We start from the raw sequence: 19,993 nt of genomic DNA on the forward strand, positions 1-19,993 counted from the left end.
TCCTGCAGCAGATAAACTTTGGTTTTAATTGAGAGAGCGACATGCAGCAGAACTTCCATTTTGCTACAAATATGTCTGTGCAGACATTTCCATTCTCATACTCTTCAATAAATCCTGTGTGTTACTCAGGAGAGGGTTTGTAACAGCACCCAGGAGAGCTGTTTCTCTTTCAAACCTCTCCTGTGCTAATACATAATAAATGCACTGATCACCTACTAAATACTCACAAACCTTTTCTTTTACAGAATATGACAACAGCATTGCTCTGTTGCATGTAAATATGCACAAACTAAGCTACTCATTTGTAGGGGTGGCTTCGGCATCATTTTCTGTTTAGACCATCCTTTCTACCAGATGCCTCCCTAACAGAGTGTGACCAGCTCAGAAAAATTAGGCAACAAATAATACTAGCAAAAAAAAATTTCCTGTGAGCATAATCCTGACACGCTCTTGCTCAGCTTTTACAACCACTGACTGAAAATGCATCCTTTTTCTTAAATTATTTCCTAATTGTCAGTTTTCTTACTCCCCAATACCTTCCAAAATTTTTGATCCTGTAAAAATCCCAGCTTCAGGACAGAACTCAGAATTTCTACAATTAATCACCTGCCAGTGCAAATGAAAGCAGCATTCATGCTGCTTAGTTATTCAGAAATTTAAAGTATGCTATATATAATGCTTGGGATTATGGTTTTCAGATGTGATAGGGCCATAGAAACAAATGCCAGACATACCAGTCTGGCAGCAATTCCCAAAGTGCTCAGCACCAGGAAAAGGCACCAAAAGATATGAAGTCCTCACACAGGAAGCCACAAGCAGTTACTCCACATGTGGTGGTCAAGGTACATTCACCATTAGAGTGTAGCGTTCCCACCTTCCCTATCAGACACACCTGAAGTTCTCCAGAAATTGCAAAAAACCCAACCAACCACAAAACAAAAATCCCCCAAACTCCTATTCCTTATCTCAACAGCTGGAGACTGCTGGAGACTGGGGGCTATTTCACACACAATTAGTTCTACTAACACACAAAAAGTTCTACTTTCTGCACATGCCTGAGGGTTATTTTAGACGAAATGGCTGACAGTGCACCCTGGCCTGATAGTGGCAGCTGCCCCGACAGTCCTACAGAGCTGTGCTCCTGCCATCAGGTGCACTCTGGACATTTTGCTTCAGTCCATCTTAATTAGTCCACTTCTACATAAGAAAAACATCAAGTGAAATCTCCACTCACAAAGGAATCAGTTTTCCTCTCTGTACTGTTTTGCCCTATAAAAAGATGTCTACAGGGTTAGACACAGGCTAAGGTGTGAAGTACTGAGCTTTGCATTTGGCCTTCAGGATGAAGGATGGGGCCCACTCCCCCATCCCATGCTCAAAGGGCTGTCATCTATCCTTTCTCCAGCTGAAAAGTCTGGACTCAGCTCTCTGTAAAATGCAGTTCTACAGGACTGAAGCAAAATTAGCTCCTCAGAGTATATTTTGCTGTTTCTTATTTTTATTGGCATTTCTAGTCATGGAATATGATCGTAGTTTGGTAGGTAGTGTACAAAATAAGCCACCAAGAAAAAATATGTTGCCATCTTAGGCATTCCTGACCACTCTCCAGAGAAGAAAACTGCCTGTCTACAACAGCAAAAAAAGAAACTTGGACACCTAAACTAGGTACCTCAAGTTACATGTAATGAGGGTATATTTATAGCCATTGACAGATCAAGGTGAAACAAGGTTTCAAGAGAGAATTATCTTTGAACAGAAGATGGGATGTATCTGTGGGGAAAGCCCTAAATAACCAAGTTTTTAGGCAAACAAGTATCTGAAAACAAACGGAAAACTACAAGGTTAAAAAACTGCCTCTGAGATTAAGGCAATGATGTTGTTGTTAATCAGTGAGAACATTAAAAAGAAAAATGTAGCTGGCACCATTGAATCTGGAGAAATTGAGAAATAACAAGGAGCAATTGCCCAATAAAATCTTATTTTCACCCTATTTTTTTATGTTGTATCAGACTGTGAAGAACTTTAGTTCTCAGGCTCATCTTTTCAAGTTAGGCTGTAGCTTTCCTTTGAGGATGAGGGCTGAAAGGTCACGCACAGAGAGGTTGTTTTTTGAGAAATACTATTCATCTGATAATGGTGGTGTTCATTAATTTAGTTCATTCTGGGGTACAGCAGATCTTTGGTTTCCCCCACATCCCATCTATGCCAGTATTTAGATGATTATTGTGTGTGTTCCTCTCTCCCCTCTGATTTGGCAGCTATAAAATAAACCAAAGGGAGGGAAAAAGCATAAAGAAGCAACAAAACAGAGCTGCTCAGCTGATGGGTAGTGATCATAGGACACCAGAGACCTGGTTGTCAAGGTTTTTGTTACTGTAATAACAAAGGGAAGAGCGTTAAGGAGTTTGAAGGAAAGACATGACTACTGTCTTGAGGGAAAACATACCTTACAGAAGGGTCCTTAGAGAAAGCATAAAGATACTTTGCTTGAAAAAGGAATTGCACTGGAAGTCCACACAAATGATTTCCAATTCAGAAATGAGAAGGCTGCAGGGAGAGTCAGAATTCACCATGAAAGGCCTTGAAAGTCAAGGCAACTTTTTTTTTTTTTTTTTTTTTTTTTAAACCCAGGAGCATTTTCAATTGAACTAAATGCAAAAAGAATTCTTTATAGAGGCCTCAGAAAATAACAATGGAAACTACTGAAGTGCCGAAGTGACAGGCTGGAGGTCGTATGGGTAAATCATAGACATGATGTGGAAAGTAAATTGGCAAGACTTAATTAGAGACATGAGCAATAGAAAGAAAATTTAAGATGATCAATTCAGCTTCTGTAGACTTTAGGTTGAGCCAAGTTAGTGGTCAGACATGAATAGACAGCAGAGGAAAACACACAAATTTTATTTCAGATGAAAGAAGCTCAGCTCAGTTCAAGAGAAGTGAAACTTCAAGTTGTCTCCGTGGAGCCAATTTGTTTGGACTTAAGGGACAGGGATAAGCTACAGATAGAAAAGACTATGGTCCTGGATGTAGGACGGCCCACAAAAATTTCTGAACAGCTCTGGAAAGTTCTCCAAAAAATGAGAGATGAGAGAGCAAGCAAAGACAGTCTACCTTCGTTCCACATGGAAGGTAGAATGCTACATGGCACAGCAGGACAGCAGTCAGTGACATCGGAGGTTGTTGAAGTGGTTTGGGCATACACAGACTGACCTTTGAACAGAAGTCAGGAGTAACTTGGGCAGCATTTCAGGGAGAGCAAAAGGATGAAGTACATTCAGTAGCATGTCAGATGAAACAGAAGAACATGAACTCAGATAAACCTTTCAGAAAACTTTGGAGACAAAGGAATACAGCAAGAGTTGGCTTGCTTTGTGGCTGAATGAACACATGTCCATGTAGATCCATTTCTTGATATGTAGGCTAACTCAAATTTTGACTTACCCATTCTTTTGAATAAAGTTCAACTCTGCATAAAATAACTTTTACAGATGTTCTACTCTAGATAAAACCTGTGAAAACTCTCTAGAAAGTCAAAGTTAGATCAGACTTTATTATATGCTCAGAAGTGTTGGTGAGGGAGAGCAAGCCTTTTGTTAAACATACCCTGAATTCTGAGAAAATTTGGTGGTAGGAAAAGTTTTGCTTTTAGTTTTTAAAGCTATGCACAGAATCTGCTCCATGCTCTGTTAACTGTCACAGACCAGCTATTGTACTTCCCAAACACACTGAGCTCACCCAGATAACTATTAGCCTTTTGATAATGCCTGAAAGTAATGCCACACTGTGTTTGTAGAGCTTTCTGGTCAGGATTCTAACTTTTATCACTGCTGTAAGTTTTTTAAAGCCCCAGATATGGCAGTAAAGATACACAGAATTCTAGGAAAAAAAATAAAGCCAGACTATCCATGATAATACAAAGTAAGGGCAGTCAGTGCCTTTGGTACTGCAAGGCACCCATCAGCTCTAAATCATGGACTGTGTAGGAGGCAGTAATCACAAAATAGACCAACTGCACCTTCAGCTGTGGGACTGAACACATCAAGGTCTTAGGAGCACTTGTCAATCTTATTACTCATAGAGCAGACACAGAACATCTCATCTGACCAAGAAGCATCAGCTCCAGAGGCAGAAGCAGGGAACTGGTGTCTGGGTTGATAATTAGCCTTCTAACCAACAGCTGCATAGCGCAGCTGATCGCTTGCTTGTGAATTGAGATATACTGGAGAATGTCCTAGCATTTTTATGTGCTCTCACCTCTTCTGCTTCCTATCCCTTTCTTAGACACTGCCAAACTGCTGAATCACGGTGCACATCCAGTATCCCAAAAGTCTGTCTTGGTTCTCTCTTGTTTTCAGTGGGTTTTTTTAATTGCGCTACTCCGTGGCCCGAAATGCTCACAACAAAGATGTGCGGACTACCATACATGAACTAGATTTTTTGGGGTGCAATCAGTGAATCTTCCAAAAGAATGGCAATTCCAGTGGCAAATTGGTGAGTATATCAGGATAATTAATTAATTCAGGAGAGGTTTTGTCCCATCAAGATAAGTCTTCATGATATTGCTACTGCTGTAAACAAATTAAACATATCCATGGTCAGTTATTAACAATGTGTTCTAGCACAGAATTACAAATAGTTATTACCTCTTTCTTTCCCACACAAATAACATTAGCAGAGCTTTGTTATGGTCTATTCATGAATATTTTTACTATTACAGTATTTTCAGGAGGGTTAAAGTGCCATCCACAGTGTCCAGGGAAAACAAACGGGCTCACATGCTTCCACTTGCAATTAGGATCACAAGAAAATCCATATCTCAAGACCAAATTCCTTTTGATACTGTGAGCAAGTCAAAAAGGAAGTACTATGAGCCTACAAGGAGTTTCTCTTAATGCACCATCCAGAAGCATTATTTCACCTGACAATAGTTCACAAGTTTCCTAGCAGCTAAATATTTCACAGATAGAGTTAAATAGACAGAAGAGGTTTCAAACGCATTCAAATTCTGCCTGGGACAGGAATTTTCCACTCTGTTCTACTGAGAAAAATGAAGATGCTGTAGGCTATGGTATCATGTTCAGAGGAACAAGGTGGGTAGGATAGGGCATTAGGCACTATTATACTCCAGGGAAGAAAGAGCAGACAGGGGCACAATAGAAGTGCTTCATTATATTTTAAATGGGAATAGTTCCAAGGATAGGAAAGCCTGTGGTGCTTGTAAAGGATTAAGCAGGGTAATGTGCTTTTTAAGAAGACATAAAGAGGTATGTAATGTGATATCTTTAAGCCTAAATGATTTTTCTTGGAGTCCTCAATGAATGTTTAAGCAGGCATGACTTGGGCCTCTGTAAATCCTCTCTGAATAAATAACTTCCGCAAAAATAGAGATTCCTAGGACAGAATGAGATGCATATTTCATAACCTATGCAAAAAAGGAAAATCAATTTGAGACACAAGAAACACTTAGGAATAATAAAGAAAAAGGGAAGATAAAAGTGAATATTCTCCAGGATAATCCAGGTTTTATAAAAATATAGCTACCTCCCCATCCATTTTGATTTGACAGTGCAGGAAGACAAACAACTGAGTGCTTCCCTATCTTATATTCAGACCTTCAAAAGCTTTTTGCTATCTTTTGAGAAAGGAAGAGACAATAAGTGGAAGAAAATATCTAAAGTGCCTGTGCTTTTCAGGCTGTCTCCTGTTCGAGGTATTTAAAACTGCTCTCTCTTCAGGGTAAATCTATCCAGCTGCTCTCTAGCTGGACCTGTGGTATTTATAGCTGTTCACTATGGAGAGAACAGGAGCACACATGGTGATATGTATGCACCTGATTTATGAGAGGAACAGGACCAATAAATATCACAACCCGAAAACTTACAATGGCATGATCTTCCCATCTTGTTTCTCTTGTCTGCCCTGCCCTCCTGCCAGGAAAATCAGGTCAAAGCAGCAGAATGCCTGACTTGAAGTGGGACTGTGCAATCACTGTCATTTGACTGTATTGTATTTGCACTCACACAGGTGCCACTCCCCACAAAGACACTGGTACAGCAAGCAGGCAGTCCTGCTGAGTGAGAGGGGTGAGGTGCTGAGTGAGTCAGTGGTTGGCCTCTCTCCTCTTCCTCCTGTTTATATATACATTAGCATTAGACTGCTACTTTCCTCACAATAAAATAGTGCCAGCTCCACCAGAGCTGTCAGGATAAAAGCAAGACAAAACTAAAGAACTTTTAGGATTTTACAAAAATATTTTGGGAAGCGTCTTCTGTGAAGGCTCTTTGCAAACCTTTGAGGTGGTGCAGCAAGGCAGGCGTTAACGTGGGAGTGTCCACTCCATCCCTGCACACCTCTCTCCCGTGGTGGTCTCTCCTATCCCAATCCCTTCACGGTCATTACTCAGCTGAGTGAAAGTCCCTTTCCCTGTACCTGTTTGGAGCACTTATTAAGTCTCTGCTGTCTCACTTGGCACTCCAGGAAGGTTCGCTGAGGTGATGCTCTCACAGAGCCTGGACAAACTGCTGCTTCAGTGCACACTAAAGCCACACTTTAGTGCTGATGAATGGGGGAAGCAAACTGAGGCACAGAGGAAGACTCGTTGGTGTGTCTTGCCCTGAGTTATAATCAGGTTAATATCTCTGATGTGTCCAGTTAAATTCATTAAAGACCCTGAAGAACATTATGAAGCATATAAATAGGCAAAGGGGACCCAATAATACTTTCTGAAGTGTTTTCATTTTTTTGAAATGTGTTACAGAGATTATAATCTCTGCCTTTTATCAGATACTTTAAAATATTAGTTTTCCTTGCCTAAAATTAGCTTTTAACAGCATTTTCTTCATGCAGCTTTCTTCCTGTGCAGGCCAACTACAACTTCCCAAAGGCTTCTGGTGAACAGCAGGTGGCAAATAATCTTTTTCTGTGTCATTTCTTCCTGTAAATTGAAGGAAGGGGAGAAATTGTGCACCCACAGGTAGATGTGTATGTTCATTAAAATTAGACCTAAGACCTCTGTTTTTTTAAAACTGGAGGCTGGTTTGCTTGTTCACTTGACACAACTTAGTTTTTTGACATCATCGTTTGCCTGTTCCTGGGAAGCAAAAGAATGGGAAATTAAGAACTTGGATGTTTCTGGTTTTGTAGGTTTTAGGGCAGCAACTCCCATGTTTCTAAGAATGAAAACTCAATGACTGTAATCTGGAATTACCTGCCAGCAGGATATACCACTTGTTTGGTTTTTCAAGCTAAAAGCTGTTAGTGAGCACAGCTGTGTTTGATGTACTCTGGTTTTTTGATCCTTCTGAAACTCATTTTAAAACTTGGAAAGGGAAACCAGAAGGAGGGAAGGTTTTTGGGGTTTTTATATATATATAATACAAAAGGCAAATCCCAGCTTTATCAGCCACTTACAAACTGAGCTAAAATATGTTCTCTGAAAAAAAGCAATTTCCTCTAGCCAATAAATCTTCAGACCCTTTTTTCTTGCTCTTTCAGCTTATGACTTTATCTAAAAGGGTTTCAAAAGTGCAGTTCCCCAGAACCTCTCCTACCTCTTTTTTTATGCTCTTTAGTCCTTCAGAGGAGAAAATGTGATCTTGGTTATCCAGATGCTGGATTGGGGATTTTAAAAACTCCAAATAATCTTTGTTATTTTTTAGTTCTTCTGTTATCGAGAGCTCACCAGTGATTTCATCATTCTTAACATACTCCTTTTCTCTTGTTACTACCTAGAGTGAGAACATCAGAAGTATCAGGTTTTCCTGGCCAATGGATTTTGGTGGAGACAAAAAACCAGAGTTCATCTGGATTTTCAGAAGTCTCTAAATCGATATTGTAACAATGTGAACACACAATTCATGGATATTTTCTGTAAGAAATCGTCACATATTGAAGTTTAAAATAAAGCCAGCAAAATATTATATTTCTTTGATTTGATTTAGAAGTCAATATAAAGATACAACGTTAGGGGAAAAGCTTGTACACAGTCACTCATCAACTTACACTGACTCTTAAAAAGACTCCTTTCATGGCCTGGTGTTTCTTTAAAAGTTGCAGCTGTCAGCCAGAATTTGGGACGGAACTACTGCATTCACAAATGTGCCTACAAAAAGCTCTCAAAGTGTTTTTCCACTGCCAAACCAGCTACAGGATGTATTTGTGAGACTAATTAAAGTCAAATTATCCATTCCTGCCTTTGTCTCTCAAAACAAATGTGACCCAGAGCTACAAGAGAAAGCCAGAATTTTCAGTGTCAGGAGACTACAAAAAAAGATAATCAATGTCTTGTATTCTGGGGTTCTGAGTCCAGTGTTCCTATTCTCATTTTGCACCCTTACAAATGCAGCCATCTCCTATAAAAACACCTCTTAATACTTTTTGAAGCAAACAGTCTGGGTACTTACATATTAAAATGTTATTCAATGCCACAATCTGGAGAAGTCCCAATCCTCCGTGCCGGTGCAATGGGCTTTCAGGAATTGATTAAAGGCATGATTGCAACAGCTAAGCAAACGTGGTGTAACACAGAGCATCTCCAATGGGAAGCATAAAGGAAGGGTGCCAGTACCTTCTGGATGCCTGCAGTGGACTCCAGGACGTTGTTCTCAGAGCCGTTGCTCCTGTTGATCATGCGCCACATCTGGGAATACATGCTGTCCCTCTCGAAGGGGTTCATCCCTTTCACCCGCACGTGCTCGTACACTGCCGAGTCCAGGACAGTGCCATAAGGAATGTCCGTCTGCCTCGAGAGATCCTGGAGAGACCTTAATTGTTGGGGAAGAAAAAGACACAAGGGAGGCTTTAATCCACTTTTTCAAAAAGAAGGAGCTGCAGGCAAACAAAGGGCAACACAGAGGAAGACACAACACAAGGTGTCACATCACTTTCTTCTGTTGGGCTTGTCCTGCTTTTTTTTATGATTTAAGACACAAAGAGCAATATGAAGAGAAAGGAAGCGGTGGAAAAAGTGAAAATGGATTAAAAAAGAACAGAAGGGGCAAGAGGATACTGGGAAATGCCAAGCTCCTTTCAGCAGGGGCAAGGGAGAGGCAGGGAGCGTTGGAATCAGAGGTTGGATACCTGCCTACTGTGCAAACACACACCCTGCTGTGGGGAGCTGGTGGCAGCACCAGAACTCAGGAAGTCCAGCCCAGAGCACCTGGGCTGAGCAACTCTGTGTGCTCCTGGGTTACACTGTGCAGGGCAGTTTGGTGAGGGTGTTCCTGCACTGAACAGTGCATCCATCTCATAGGTCACATCCTGCATTATTTTCAGCAATAAAAATATTTATATGTTGTACTTTCATGAGCTGCTTTTTCATTGTATTTTCATGTGATCACAGTTCATGTTATTTAGTCTAATAAATTTGTTCTGCTTTACATGTTATCTAGTCTTACCCTTCTGTATAAACCAAAAGAAGTAAACCATTTTAGAAGTTTCCAGAGCAGCCCAAATGGGGTTTGGTCAACCAAACTTGCTTTGAACTTAAAAATTGTATATCAGAACCATTTAAAATTTCCTTACCACTTGGCTTTTATTTTCCTTTCCTCTAGAATTGCTCTCCTGTACCTTTGATTCTTTAATGGCACTCATTAAAATTTCAAAGTAACTACTGCAATACGTCTACTGCTTAAAACCCATTACAGCTTTCCCAGCACAAATTAACTGTGTATAAACTGCACAAATCTAGTGGATGACACATAAGGACAAGCAAGGAGCTCAATGCTGTCTTAAAGAAAGCAATAGCAAATTGTAAAAGCTTATTGCAGATACAGAAAATGCAAACAGCAATGTAGGAAACTCATCAAATTCCAAGCTGCATTTCTAAAAATGCAAATATGAAGGCTAGTGAAAATGGCCCTGTGGAGCGGGGGTTGGAAAAAACGAAATTCTTAGGTGTTGTGAGGATGGCACTGAAGAAAACAGTAATGACATCTCACAGGATTTGTATGCCATGAACAAAACAGAAAGCAGGAAAAGAAGAAATCAATAGAGATCAATGGCAGGAGTTTAGATGTTAGCTAAGTAAAAAAGAAATCCTTTGAAGTTTAGACAAATGGGCTCAGAAAAACATTGACCCAGAGCTAAATTCTAGTCAGATAACATAGAGTAATTATAAGGAAGGGATAAATGTAATTGCGAGGAGTAAATAACTAATGGTATTAAAACCCCTCAAATCGTCTCGCTTTCTACAAGATTACATTTCTTTTACACAGGGATCCTGCAAAGAATCTGTACATATATGGAATCATCCAAGGTGAGATGCTACTTCCTGAAACCAAGTGTATTGGTACTCTATCAGAGGACCAAGACATGCCCCATTCTATGAGGAAATATATGAGACTCTGGCAGACTAAGGCATCAAGACAATAAGTACTGTGGTACTTATTGCAACAGAATAGTAAAAAAAAAATTAAAAAATTGTCAAGTCCAGACAAACACCTATGAATTCTGAAAGATTAAATATAAAATGGCTGAGCTGTAAGCAAAAATGTGAAACCTCCTTACAGCCAGTGAGTGAAAGAAAGCAATAAACTTCCTTTCAGTAAGTTTAATAAGCATACTGAAATAAGGATTAATACAATTTTAAAGGTCAGTCCTGAAGTCTAGACATAGACACCAGCTAGGTTTCGCCAGGGAAAGCAAGTCAATCATCTATTGAAATCACACTTTGAAATTACTCAGAAACCCCTCAGAATTTCAAAAGAACTTCCTCTCACCAAAAATACAGAGATGGTGGAAGCCGACGGACAATCTTCACAGGAGGAGTTTAGAAACATTTCCTAGCAGCTCTGGGTAGCATTAGAAATATTCAGTCAGAGTGGATGCTCTCAAGGGATTTCAAGGGTAACAAGAACAGCTTTTGCAGAACTAAAAGGCTGAACAAGGAGAATGTGACCCTGTGGATGGGGACAGCAGTCACAGCTAGAGCTGAGGTGCTCAATGCCTGCATTGCCTCACTCTTCCTCACCAAGGTCTCCCAGGCCTTTGTGAGTACAGGCAGGGTTCAAGAAGGCAATGAACAATGAGCAGTAAGTTGTCAGGTAAATCCCAACCAGACGAGGCAGGGATTAATTGGGCTCACTAGATCCACAGAAGTCAGAGTGTGCTAAGAAAGCTGGCTTGTGTCCTTGCAAGGCCACCTGCTTTAATTTTTGCAAGGTGCAGGAGGCTAGGGGAGTTCCCTTGCTATGGGAGAAAGAAAATAATCCAGACTATATTAAGAAAGTGAAAAAAAGATGATTCATGGAATTATTGCTGGCTGTCAAACCTCAAGGAGTGAGTCCTCAGCACATTTCTGAGCACATGAAGGAAAAGCACACTACTGACAGCATTCAACATTGACTCACCAAAACTAAGTCATGCCTGACAAATTTGGTTGCCTTCTACACTAAAATAACTTCATTTGTGGGCAAGAATAGAGATACTGACATAGTTTACCTTTAGCAAGGCAGCCTGCCTATCTGCCTACCACAATATTCTTGAATCCAAAGGAGGTCTTTAGGTACAGCTGTGAGGGAAAGCAGACTTGATAAATTCCCAAATGGATTCTCATGCTCATGGCATATATCACCTGCAGGCTGCTAACAGGTACCCCAGAGATCTAGCCTGGGACATGTCTTCACCAATGACTTGGAGGAGGTAAGCAAGCACATTCCTGTCAAGTTTGCGGATGACATGACATGGAGGGACCTGCTCAAGGACAGGCTGAAGTTCAGATGGGCTTAGAAAGGCTGGAGCAATGGGGTGTGAAATTCAGCAAGGACAAATACAAAGCTCTGTACCATTCTGAGGATGAATAAAACCTTGCAACAACCAGGCTGAGCACAGCTCTGCAGAAAGGCACCCTGGTAGGCAACAGTGGCCCTTGCTGAGAGCTTCTCCTTATTTTACCATTAGGCAAAGTGTTGTGCAAAGTGCTGATAGTCTGTCTATCTGTCAAAAGCATCACTGATGAAAGGCACTAGATAAATACAGCGCACTGTATTCATCTGTTCTGTTCCTGCTGCTGCCACCAGTACATTCCTGTAATCAACTGGCAGCAGTGCAATGAGCTGTCACAGGATGCATACTGCAATGTCCTTTAATTGTTATTTGTCATACTAGAAAAGTGTACCAAAAGTATTTATCCAGTCTCCAATTTCTAGTGACAACACTTAGTAAAATTGCAATCATTACTTTACAGGACTCTGTATAGCCGTATAATTTCTAATAGAACAAGCAACAAAGCATTTTTTGGACATATTATTGCTAAGCAGGATATAATTGACAGGTGTAGCTGCTGCCACAAATCAGTTAAAAACAGCACAAAAGAAAAAGAACTCCTGTGTATATCTTGTGGCTATAAAAGCAACTTTGTAATTTTCAGAAGGGCAAACCAGCACAAGACATGAGCTATTAGCTTTGGAGTGTATTTCAGCCAGGTATGGGAAGTAAACAGGCTGAGAAGCAAGTGTGCTATCACACACAAAGGCACCACCAGCAGGGAAATAACAAGGAGAAGAATTATGTCAATGCCTTCAGGAAGGCATGTTGTAGCTGCCACGTCTGGCATTAACTGGAGTCTGCAGTGCCTCACTATTAGATGTGCTATCCTGAAGTGCGGGATGCTTCTCAGCTGCCCTACTTGCATCTTTTCACAGTTGCAGGTGGGGCTCCATGCTGAGAAAATGATGACAAGAGGACAAAAGCAAGACAAATGTCAGTGTAAATTCTATGGATGGGCTAAATGCTGTTGTTGGCAGTAAACCCAAAGTTCTGGTTCACCCGACCATATGCTGAGGAGCAAGAAAGAAATTTGGGAGCCTTGGATGTGTACATGTGTATATACTGCTGCATAGGCAAGCTACAAATACAGCAAAGTTCTATCACACGTCAGTGACTCCCTCCCCTCACACAAACATGTAAAATGAGATCATAATATATAGGACCTCCTTCAGAAGCTGTTTGTTTAATAACCCACAACTCTGCCGACTGTTGCTGAGACACTCAACCTAGAAGGTACAGCAAAACAAAGTACAGCAAAACAAAGAGAAATTACAAACTTTGAGAGAACTACCAGAATTATTAAACCATTGAGGTTCCTTTAGAGAAGAAAGAACTCTTAAAACTGCTTTGCCTCCAGCCTGGTTTATAGGTTACACGTTGGTTGGTGTACCTCTGTTCCTGGATTAAACAGCTCATTCTCTTTTCAGACAATTGCCTTTAGTGGACACGTAAATCCTCAGCCTCACTGTCCCCCAGTTTCACCACACAGCTGCCACACCAGATTTCAAAATGAGGAAAAAGCATTTTTCAAGATAATTAATTCCTACAAGGGATCCTTTGATGCCCAAATCCTGATTCCAATAAACACACTGAAACGTAAGTTTTGATAGTTCTCAGATGAACAATCTGCAAAGCAAAGCACTCATTAGCATGAGTAAGCAAATGATAATGTCACGTTTTAAAACTTTTTTCTCTTTGAGCTTCTAATTTTGAAGCAATAAGGTAATGAATTTTAAAAATTGTTAAAAAATATAAAAAAGCAGATGTAGCTGAAAAAACTGTTAAAAAATTAGATACCTTTAACTGAGTTTGTATACCGACAAATTCTATTTCTAGGGAAATGACCATGCAGTCAGATCATTCAGCTTAATTTTGTCTATCACTCATGCAGCATTGTGAGGAAAAATATTATATGTGGCCTTTATGGTAATTTTTTTTCTCATTGCAATTACTGGGATAATATCAATATTATCCCAGCATCAATATTATCCTAAATTAACTAGGCTAATAGCTATAGGGCTATTCTGAGGAGGAACTGAATCATTTGAGGAAGAGTTATTAACAGATAGATGTATTTTTCAGCATTTGTTGATTTTGCTTAGTATTCTACACCTTAATCAGGCAGCAGTTGTCAGGTCACTTGAATTTTATGGCTTAGTACAAATCAGTTACTTTGCAATTTCAGAAATTATCTCTGCCTCCAGCTAGAAGAAAAATATCATAGGATTTGGATATGTTTCTTTCTCCAGAGCATACCCTTTTCTAAAAACTGACATCCTAGACTCAGAATTGGTAACATGTTCACATATGTCAGCCAAAAGTATTCAAAAAAACTACACAGAAAAATGCTGCAAAGCAAAAAGTCAGCTTCATAAAGAAGTAACTGAATTTCTTTTTAGGTGATAAAATACCACTGAGGTCAGAGACTTGGGCATCAACACATCTATGTAAACCTGGGTTATAGATCAATTCAGGCTAGCTGTACTAGACTTGAGTGCAGCATAGAGCTGTCTCTAAGAACTAGTCACTACATTTTCAGCAAAAAACAACCAAAGTCATGGCCTACACTGAAGTCTTTATTTATGACTGATTCAGATAAAGCTTTTTAGTGCTTTTGTGGGGTATTTTGTTCATTTGTCTGGTTGGTTGGGTTTTTTTTTCCTACGACAGTAAGGAATAATTCACGAGCAGATTTAGGGTTAGAGAACAGGGCCCATTAAGCCAAGGGGTTTGACTGTTGTCAGGGTGAGCTGTGGCAGAAACCTGTAATATTGCTTGCAGGCTGAACCATGTTAAAGAAAAGATTGATGGACATGCATTGGGCAAGATCTAATGACTGCATTCTGTGCAACCCTCTTGCAGAAATCCTGAAGTCAGTTTCACTGAGCTGTATAAAGCCTTAAGGAATTCTTAGCTTCAAGTGAATCACGGTTTAGCAAAATGTCGTGAAAAGAATGGCTGAGAAAGACTTGCTTTCCCACCATGCCTCCATTTTTGGAGGCAGAGATCTCACCTATGAAACAAGACACACTTGTTATCAAATGCAGAACATAATGTGAACTTCTGATTTTACAGAAGACAAAAGATGCACACTTTCCCCCACAACATGTACCATCTAAACTCTCATGCTTCTACATTTTAGAAGTGGATTAAACTTGAAATCACTTAACACCAGGCTTTCATGTGGCAAATCCTTTGACTTCTCTGTTCACTCCACTCCCACAACCTTCCTGCAAAATGTCAGTGCTCATGAGGTGGTGATACTCTCTCCTAATCCAGAAAAACAGTGCAGTAATTTGAATAAAATCAATCTCTGCCAATGGACTCTAATTTGGTCCTAAAGGTATCATAAAATGTAATAATATCAACACTGGCTCAGCAATGAAATTCAGAACATGAGCACGTCCTAGAAATAGCTCAGGACCTCCAAATATATTTGGCATTTACCAAGAAAAGCCACTCCTAATTACTATTAATTTATGTTGCATTTGCAAAAGCGATCTAAAGATTTAAAACGCATAGAAATTATGCTTTGCTGCCACAGTGTTTTGGCATTTGAAATGCTGACTGTCTTGATTTAAATGTCATCTGCAATGTGGGTCAAGTGTGAACAAAAGATGCATCCAGGAACTACTTTAGAACTTGAGTGCCTCTGCTCTTGATATTGCATGTTGGCAGAAGGTGAAAAGCTGAGCTCCCAAAAGTATTGAGAGTAACCATTTCTCTGGAAAAGCAGATTTAACACTCATTCTTTTTCTTCTAATTTCTCTGAATTAATTTAAAAACTGCAAAAATTTGATTTAAACTGAATGTTGAGGCAGAGCACAAATGCCATCAAGTGAGGTTATGCAGCAAAGATCTACTTTGAAACTCTATAGGGAAAAGGAACACTTATTTCTCTAAGGGTCGTCCTTAGTGGATGGGCTGATAAAATTTTGCATGCTTTGCTACTCAAAATAGAGCTCTGGATACCATGAGACACTGACTAGGAAGAATGGCCCAGCCTTCACTCCAGCTGAGCAGGGGAAGCTGCAAGAGCTCTGAACACAAACTAGCGTCATATCCAAAAGCTGGAATGCAGTAACTACCAAATGTTTCATGGAAATGAAATGTACTGTGGGCTGCTTGAATCCTCCTATCTTTTGTAAAAGATATCACGAGGACCATACCTATGACAACACACTGTAGTATCTGATGGTAGCTGGAAATCTGAAATGAAAAATTATTAACTATTTTTTATATCTGTGCAAACCCACTGACTTCAATTTCCTTCCTTTTTTTCTGGCTAGTCTAAAGCTAACAAGCACTACTAGCAGAATCTGGTTTTTTTTTTTAATGCTTATACTCATTTCCATTCTGGCCTTGAAGGCTCCCCAAGGTACAATTTGTACTGTTAAAAAAAAAAAAAAAGAAAAAAGGAAAAAAAAGGAGCATCAGCTTTTTTTTCTTTATTGCTTATTCATGTTTTCCACTTTGCAGTAATTCAGCATGATAAACAAACCTCCTCTCTCTTACGTGATGGTTTAAGTTCCAATTTTGGCAGTTTTGTAAACTGAAGTTTTATACTCACACCATAGTTAGGATGACTTCATTCCCTAATGGATACTAAACACATCTAATTACTCTATTTTTGAGCTGGAAGTGCTGTTGAAAGATGTCTGTTCTTTTATTCCAGGAGCTTTCCAGCTGCAACATTTTCTACTGAATAAAACATTTTCAGTGACTCTGCCCATAAATAATACAGCACAAAGACCAAGGTAGTCCCAACTGTACATAATAATCTCAAAATTCCACTGAGGCTTTTCTAGTGACATCATAATAAACTGCACGAAAAAGCTGAAGATGTATGAAATTATAGTTAGGGTATATTTTATTCTTTTTTACACATCATAAGAAAACAGACATTTGTCACAGTAATTTGAACATTTTTCTACTTCAAAACTAGAAGGGAAATTATTTCAAAGCAGAATGCAGAAGCATATTTAATTCTTGTAAGGACAAAGAGAATGAGTGAATATATCACTATAATTTATTTTGCATACATAAATTCCCATGTTGTTTCTTCACAGTCCTTAGTCTTTATTAAAGACTCTTAAATTTAAATTGTTTAAAACTTAAAAAAATAAATACATCAACTTCCCTCAAAATATCAAGATCAAAGTTGAAAAACATTGACAGAGAATATCATTTTACTCCCATCCAAATTTTGAAGGGATTATAATTGAGACTACACAGTCAAATGGTTGGATTGTGTCAAAATACCTTGGCAGCATTGCATCATCTCAAAATTTGTTATTCAGAACACAAAAAAAAAAAAAGGTAACTTGATTTTACTTGTGATACAACTGTGTCAGGGGAGTAATTTCCTCATTTTCTCATGACTTTAGTCTATTTTATATCTCTCTCTCTTAGAGTATGGAGCCCTCTAATAGATGAAAGTGGTGAATTTGTTACCTCAGAAAGGAAGGATAACAACCATGAAAAATTTCCAATTTGGAGTGTAAGGACTTGCAATGCCCAGGCAATTTGGTCCATGGAGCAACAACTTCCCCCTCCACTTCCATCTCCCAAGAAGCAGGACATAACCATGCGCTCAAAGTTAAGTACTGCTTCTGCTCTTGGGTTCAGCTTGGGCTTCAGCTGCAGATGAAACTTGTCTGCTATTGCAGATGTATACCAGCCTATGTGAAAGCCTGGATTGGTTTCAGTACACAGAAAATCCTCAGCTAGAAGAGAAGCACCTATGTGTGAGGAGAGCCACTGCTGGCGCGCAGCGATGCTTGATCCTGACCTGTGAATTCACAGGAGGCCAAGGCTCCCCCTGGTCAGTCTGTGACAATGGCTCATTGTCTCAAGGGGAATTTCAGAGAGATTTTGAAAGCAGCTGAACTAAAGGCAGAGAGGCCTTAGGTGATGATAGACACAAATCAGGGACTTGGATCAATGACTGGGCTGGGAAAACAGAACTTTCCCTAAAGTCAGTATTGAGCCTGACTTGAAGGTCAAGTTCTTACCTTTCTGAAGGAAGAAATACAGTGAAACGTGCCTCTCTTCTTTAAAGTCACTCTGATATTTTTGCAAAGAGGATATATAGGAAAGGGTAATTTGGTCACTCTCACATACTTTCACAGACTTGTAGGTTCAAGATTAATCTGCTATGAAAAAATGGCCAGCTGTCCCTCACAGTGCTTGGCTACCTAATGCTTCCCTGTATTTTCTAGCCTCTGCTTTGACCCAGGAGTGAGCATTTGAAGATGAAGTTTATCATTGGAGCGAGGATAGCTCAGTATGCAGCTAGGTGAAGGAGAGGATACTGGAGAACAAAAGGGCAGAGAGAGAGGGTAGGAGACCTAGAAAGGTTCCTGTGGAATGGAAAGATGACATGATCTTCAGAAAAAGACTAGAAGGTGTGACAGAAAGAGTTCACCATAAAAGGGACAGGAGATGACCAGTACATTCATTTTTGATAGTCATGAAGCAGAGGAACGAATAGATGGGGAAAGGAGAACGACATGATCTGCTTATGTAGTAAGAGAGCTCCCAGGAGCAGAAGGAGCAAAGATAAGCTCCTAAACCAGTTAGTTTATTACTGTTTGTTGCTGTTAACACATCTTTGCTTTGGCAAGAATAGGTGAAGTCAGCTCTGAGTTCCCCATGCACTGAAGAAGCATTGGGGTCATCCTGACCAGTGTCAGAGCGGAAGCATTGTGGAATACATCTGAATGGAAAGCAGCAGCAGCAATTTATACTTTCCTATTTCAAACACTGATACTGTGTGGTCATCTCAAACTCAATTGCTTCTTTCAAAATATGTATGTGTGCAAACATACATATGTATGTCTGCCACAGGGAAAAGCATCTGCTAGAGGCCAACAGTTCCAATCCTAAAAACAAAGTGTCTCCAGGGAGACTGACAGTCCATAGTGTATTGTTATTTTTCTATCTATCCAACTACTTCTCAGGAGGATAAACATTTATTCCTGTTCTCACAATTAAGTAGAACATTTATACCCCTCTACATGTATATTTATGTTCACCCTCCTTTCGCTTGAATCATTCTTTATCAACTTACTGGATGGAGTTCTCAATGCGTGTGATGGTGAGGAAAGCTGCTAGGTTGGCTGTGTAGGAGGAGATGACAATCAAAGCAAAAAGCCACCAGGCTCCCATCATCAGTCGGGTTGCCAGGGTTGTGTATGGAACCTCTCCTCCTGTGGGGAAGAAGGAAAAGCAAGAATTTTCATTTGGCAGAGGAATGCTTGTGCATCGCTCAGGATAACTAGACTCCAAGGTTAACAGCTTAAAGCAGTTCATTAAAGCCTGGTGCTCCAGTGAACTGAGCAGGATTTGGACTTTTGCACTTTCTATGCAACAAAAAGCACTGAAGGAAGTCCACACTGTCAGCTATCATTCCTGTGTTTAATCTCTTTTGCTATTGTGCCTTTAATTGCAGTTCATCTGCCAGTCCTGTCCAGTAATGGAAATAGACTTCTACATCTCAGAACAAAAGCAGCCAAAGGAAATTCTTACAATGTTCTTTCCTTAGAGATCTTATCTACAAACCTTAATTAAGTTTTTCTTTCATTCTGGGGAATGTAAAGTCAAAAAATCCCATCAAACCACAATTACTTTTCACAGTTCTGTAGGCAGGCAGATGCTCGTGATAACCATATGTATTTGTACAACTTGCTGCAAGTGAACTTGGACATGCAGGAAAAAAAATCACACGTATTGAAGAAGAAAGCAAACATTGTTTTCTATTCCTCCTAGTTGCTTTCCTTTAAAATCCAACTGCCATGTAAACAGAACATGAGCAGCAATTAAGCCTCCCAGGATGAGCTGCAAACTATCGATTGTGTGACAAGAGCCAAGTAATGCACGCCATGAAAAGCAGCAGTTTTTATTCAAATAGCTGCCCCAAAACACACTAGTTTGGAGTAAAGAGCTCTTTCTGTTTTAAAAATATATAATCTCAGATTTTTAGATGAAAGAAAATGTTATTTTTTTAAATCCCCCTTTTGTCTGCAGTATGTTTTGTCACAGCTACAAGTAACTGAGGGGGGGATAGGTGAATGCAGCAAAGACCCACAGTCAACTGCTCAAGATGCTCACCTTCTTCCTTTCCCTCTACACTCAGCAATTGGAGAAGCTGATATTGTTTTTGAGGTAGGATTCTCCTAGGCAGAATCTTATGATGGTACAATGCCTGGGCTTTGCAAAAGCA

At 39.8% G+C, this 19,993-nt stretch overlaps 1 protein-coding gene across 7 annotated transcripts in view; it reads right to left on the reverse strand.

Moving 5' to 3' along the window:
- Positions 1 to 19,993, reverse strand: part of GRID2 (glutamate ionotropic receptor delta type subunit 2) — an 812,539-nt gene that overhangs the window by 84,528 nt on the left and 708,018 nt on the right. For all 7 annotated transcript variants that reach the window (XR_010998200.1, XM_068187568.1, XM_068187570.1 and 4 more), the window contains 2 exons: positions 18,842 to 18,980; positions 8,570 to 8,765 (listed from right to left, as the gene is read on the reverse strand). Coding sequence is in view for 6 of the 7 variants with exons in the window: in XM_068187568.1 (XP_068043669.1) it covers positions 8,570 to 8,765; positions 18,842 to 18,980 (335 nt within the window). In the remaining variant the exon portion in view is untranslated. The remainder of the gene's footprint in view (positions 1 to 8,569; positions 8,766 to 18,841; positions 18,981 to 19,993) is intronic.

The sequence above is a fragment of the Anomalospiza imberbis genome, chromosome 4 (assembly GCF_031753505.1).
Source record: "Anomalospiza imberbis isolate Cuckoo-Finch-1a 21T00152 chromosome 4, ASM3175350v1, whole genome shotgun sequence".
Taxonomy (NCBI): Eukaryota; Metazoa; Chordata; class Aves; order Passeriformes; family Viduidae; genus Anomalospiza; species Anomalospiza imberbis.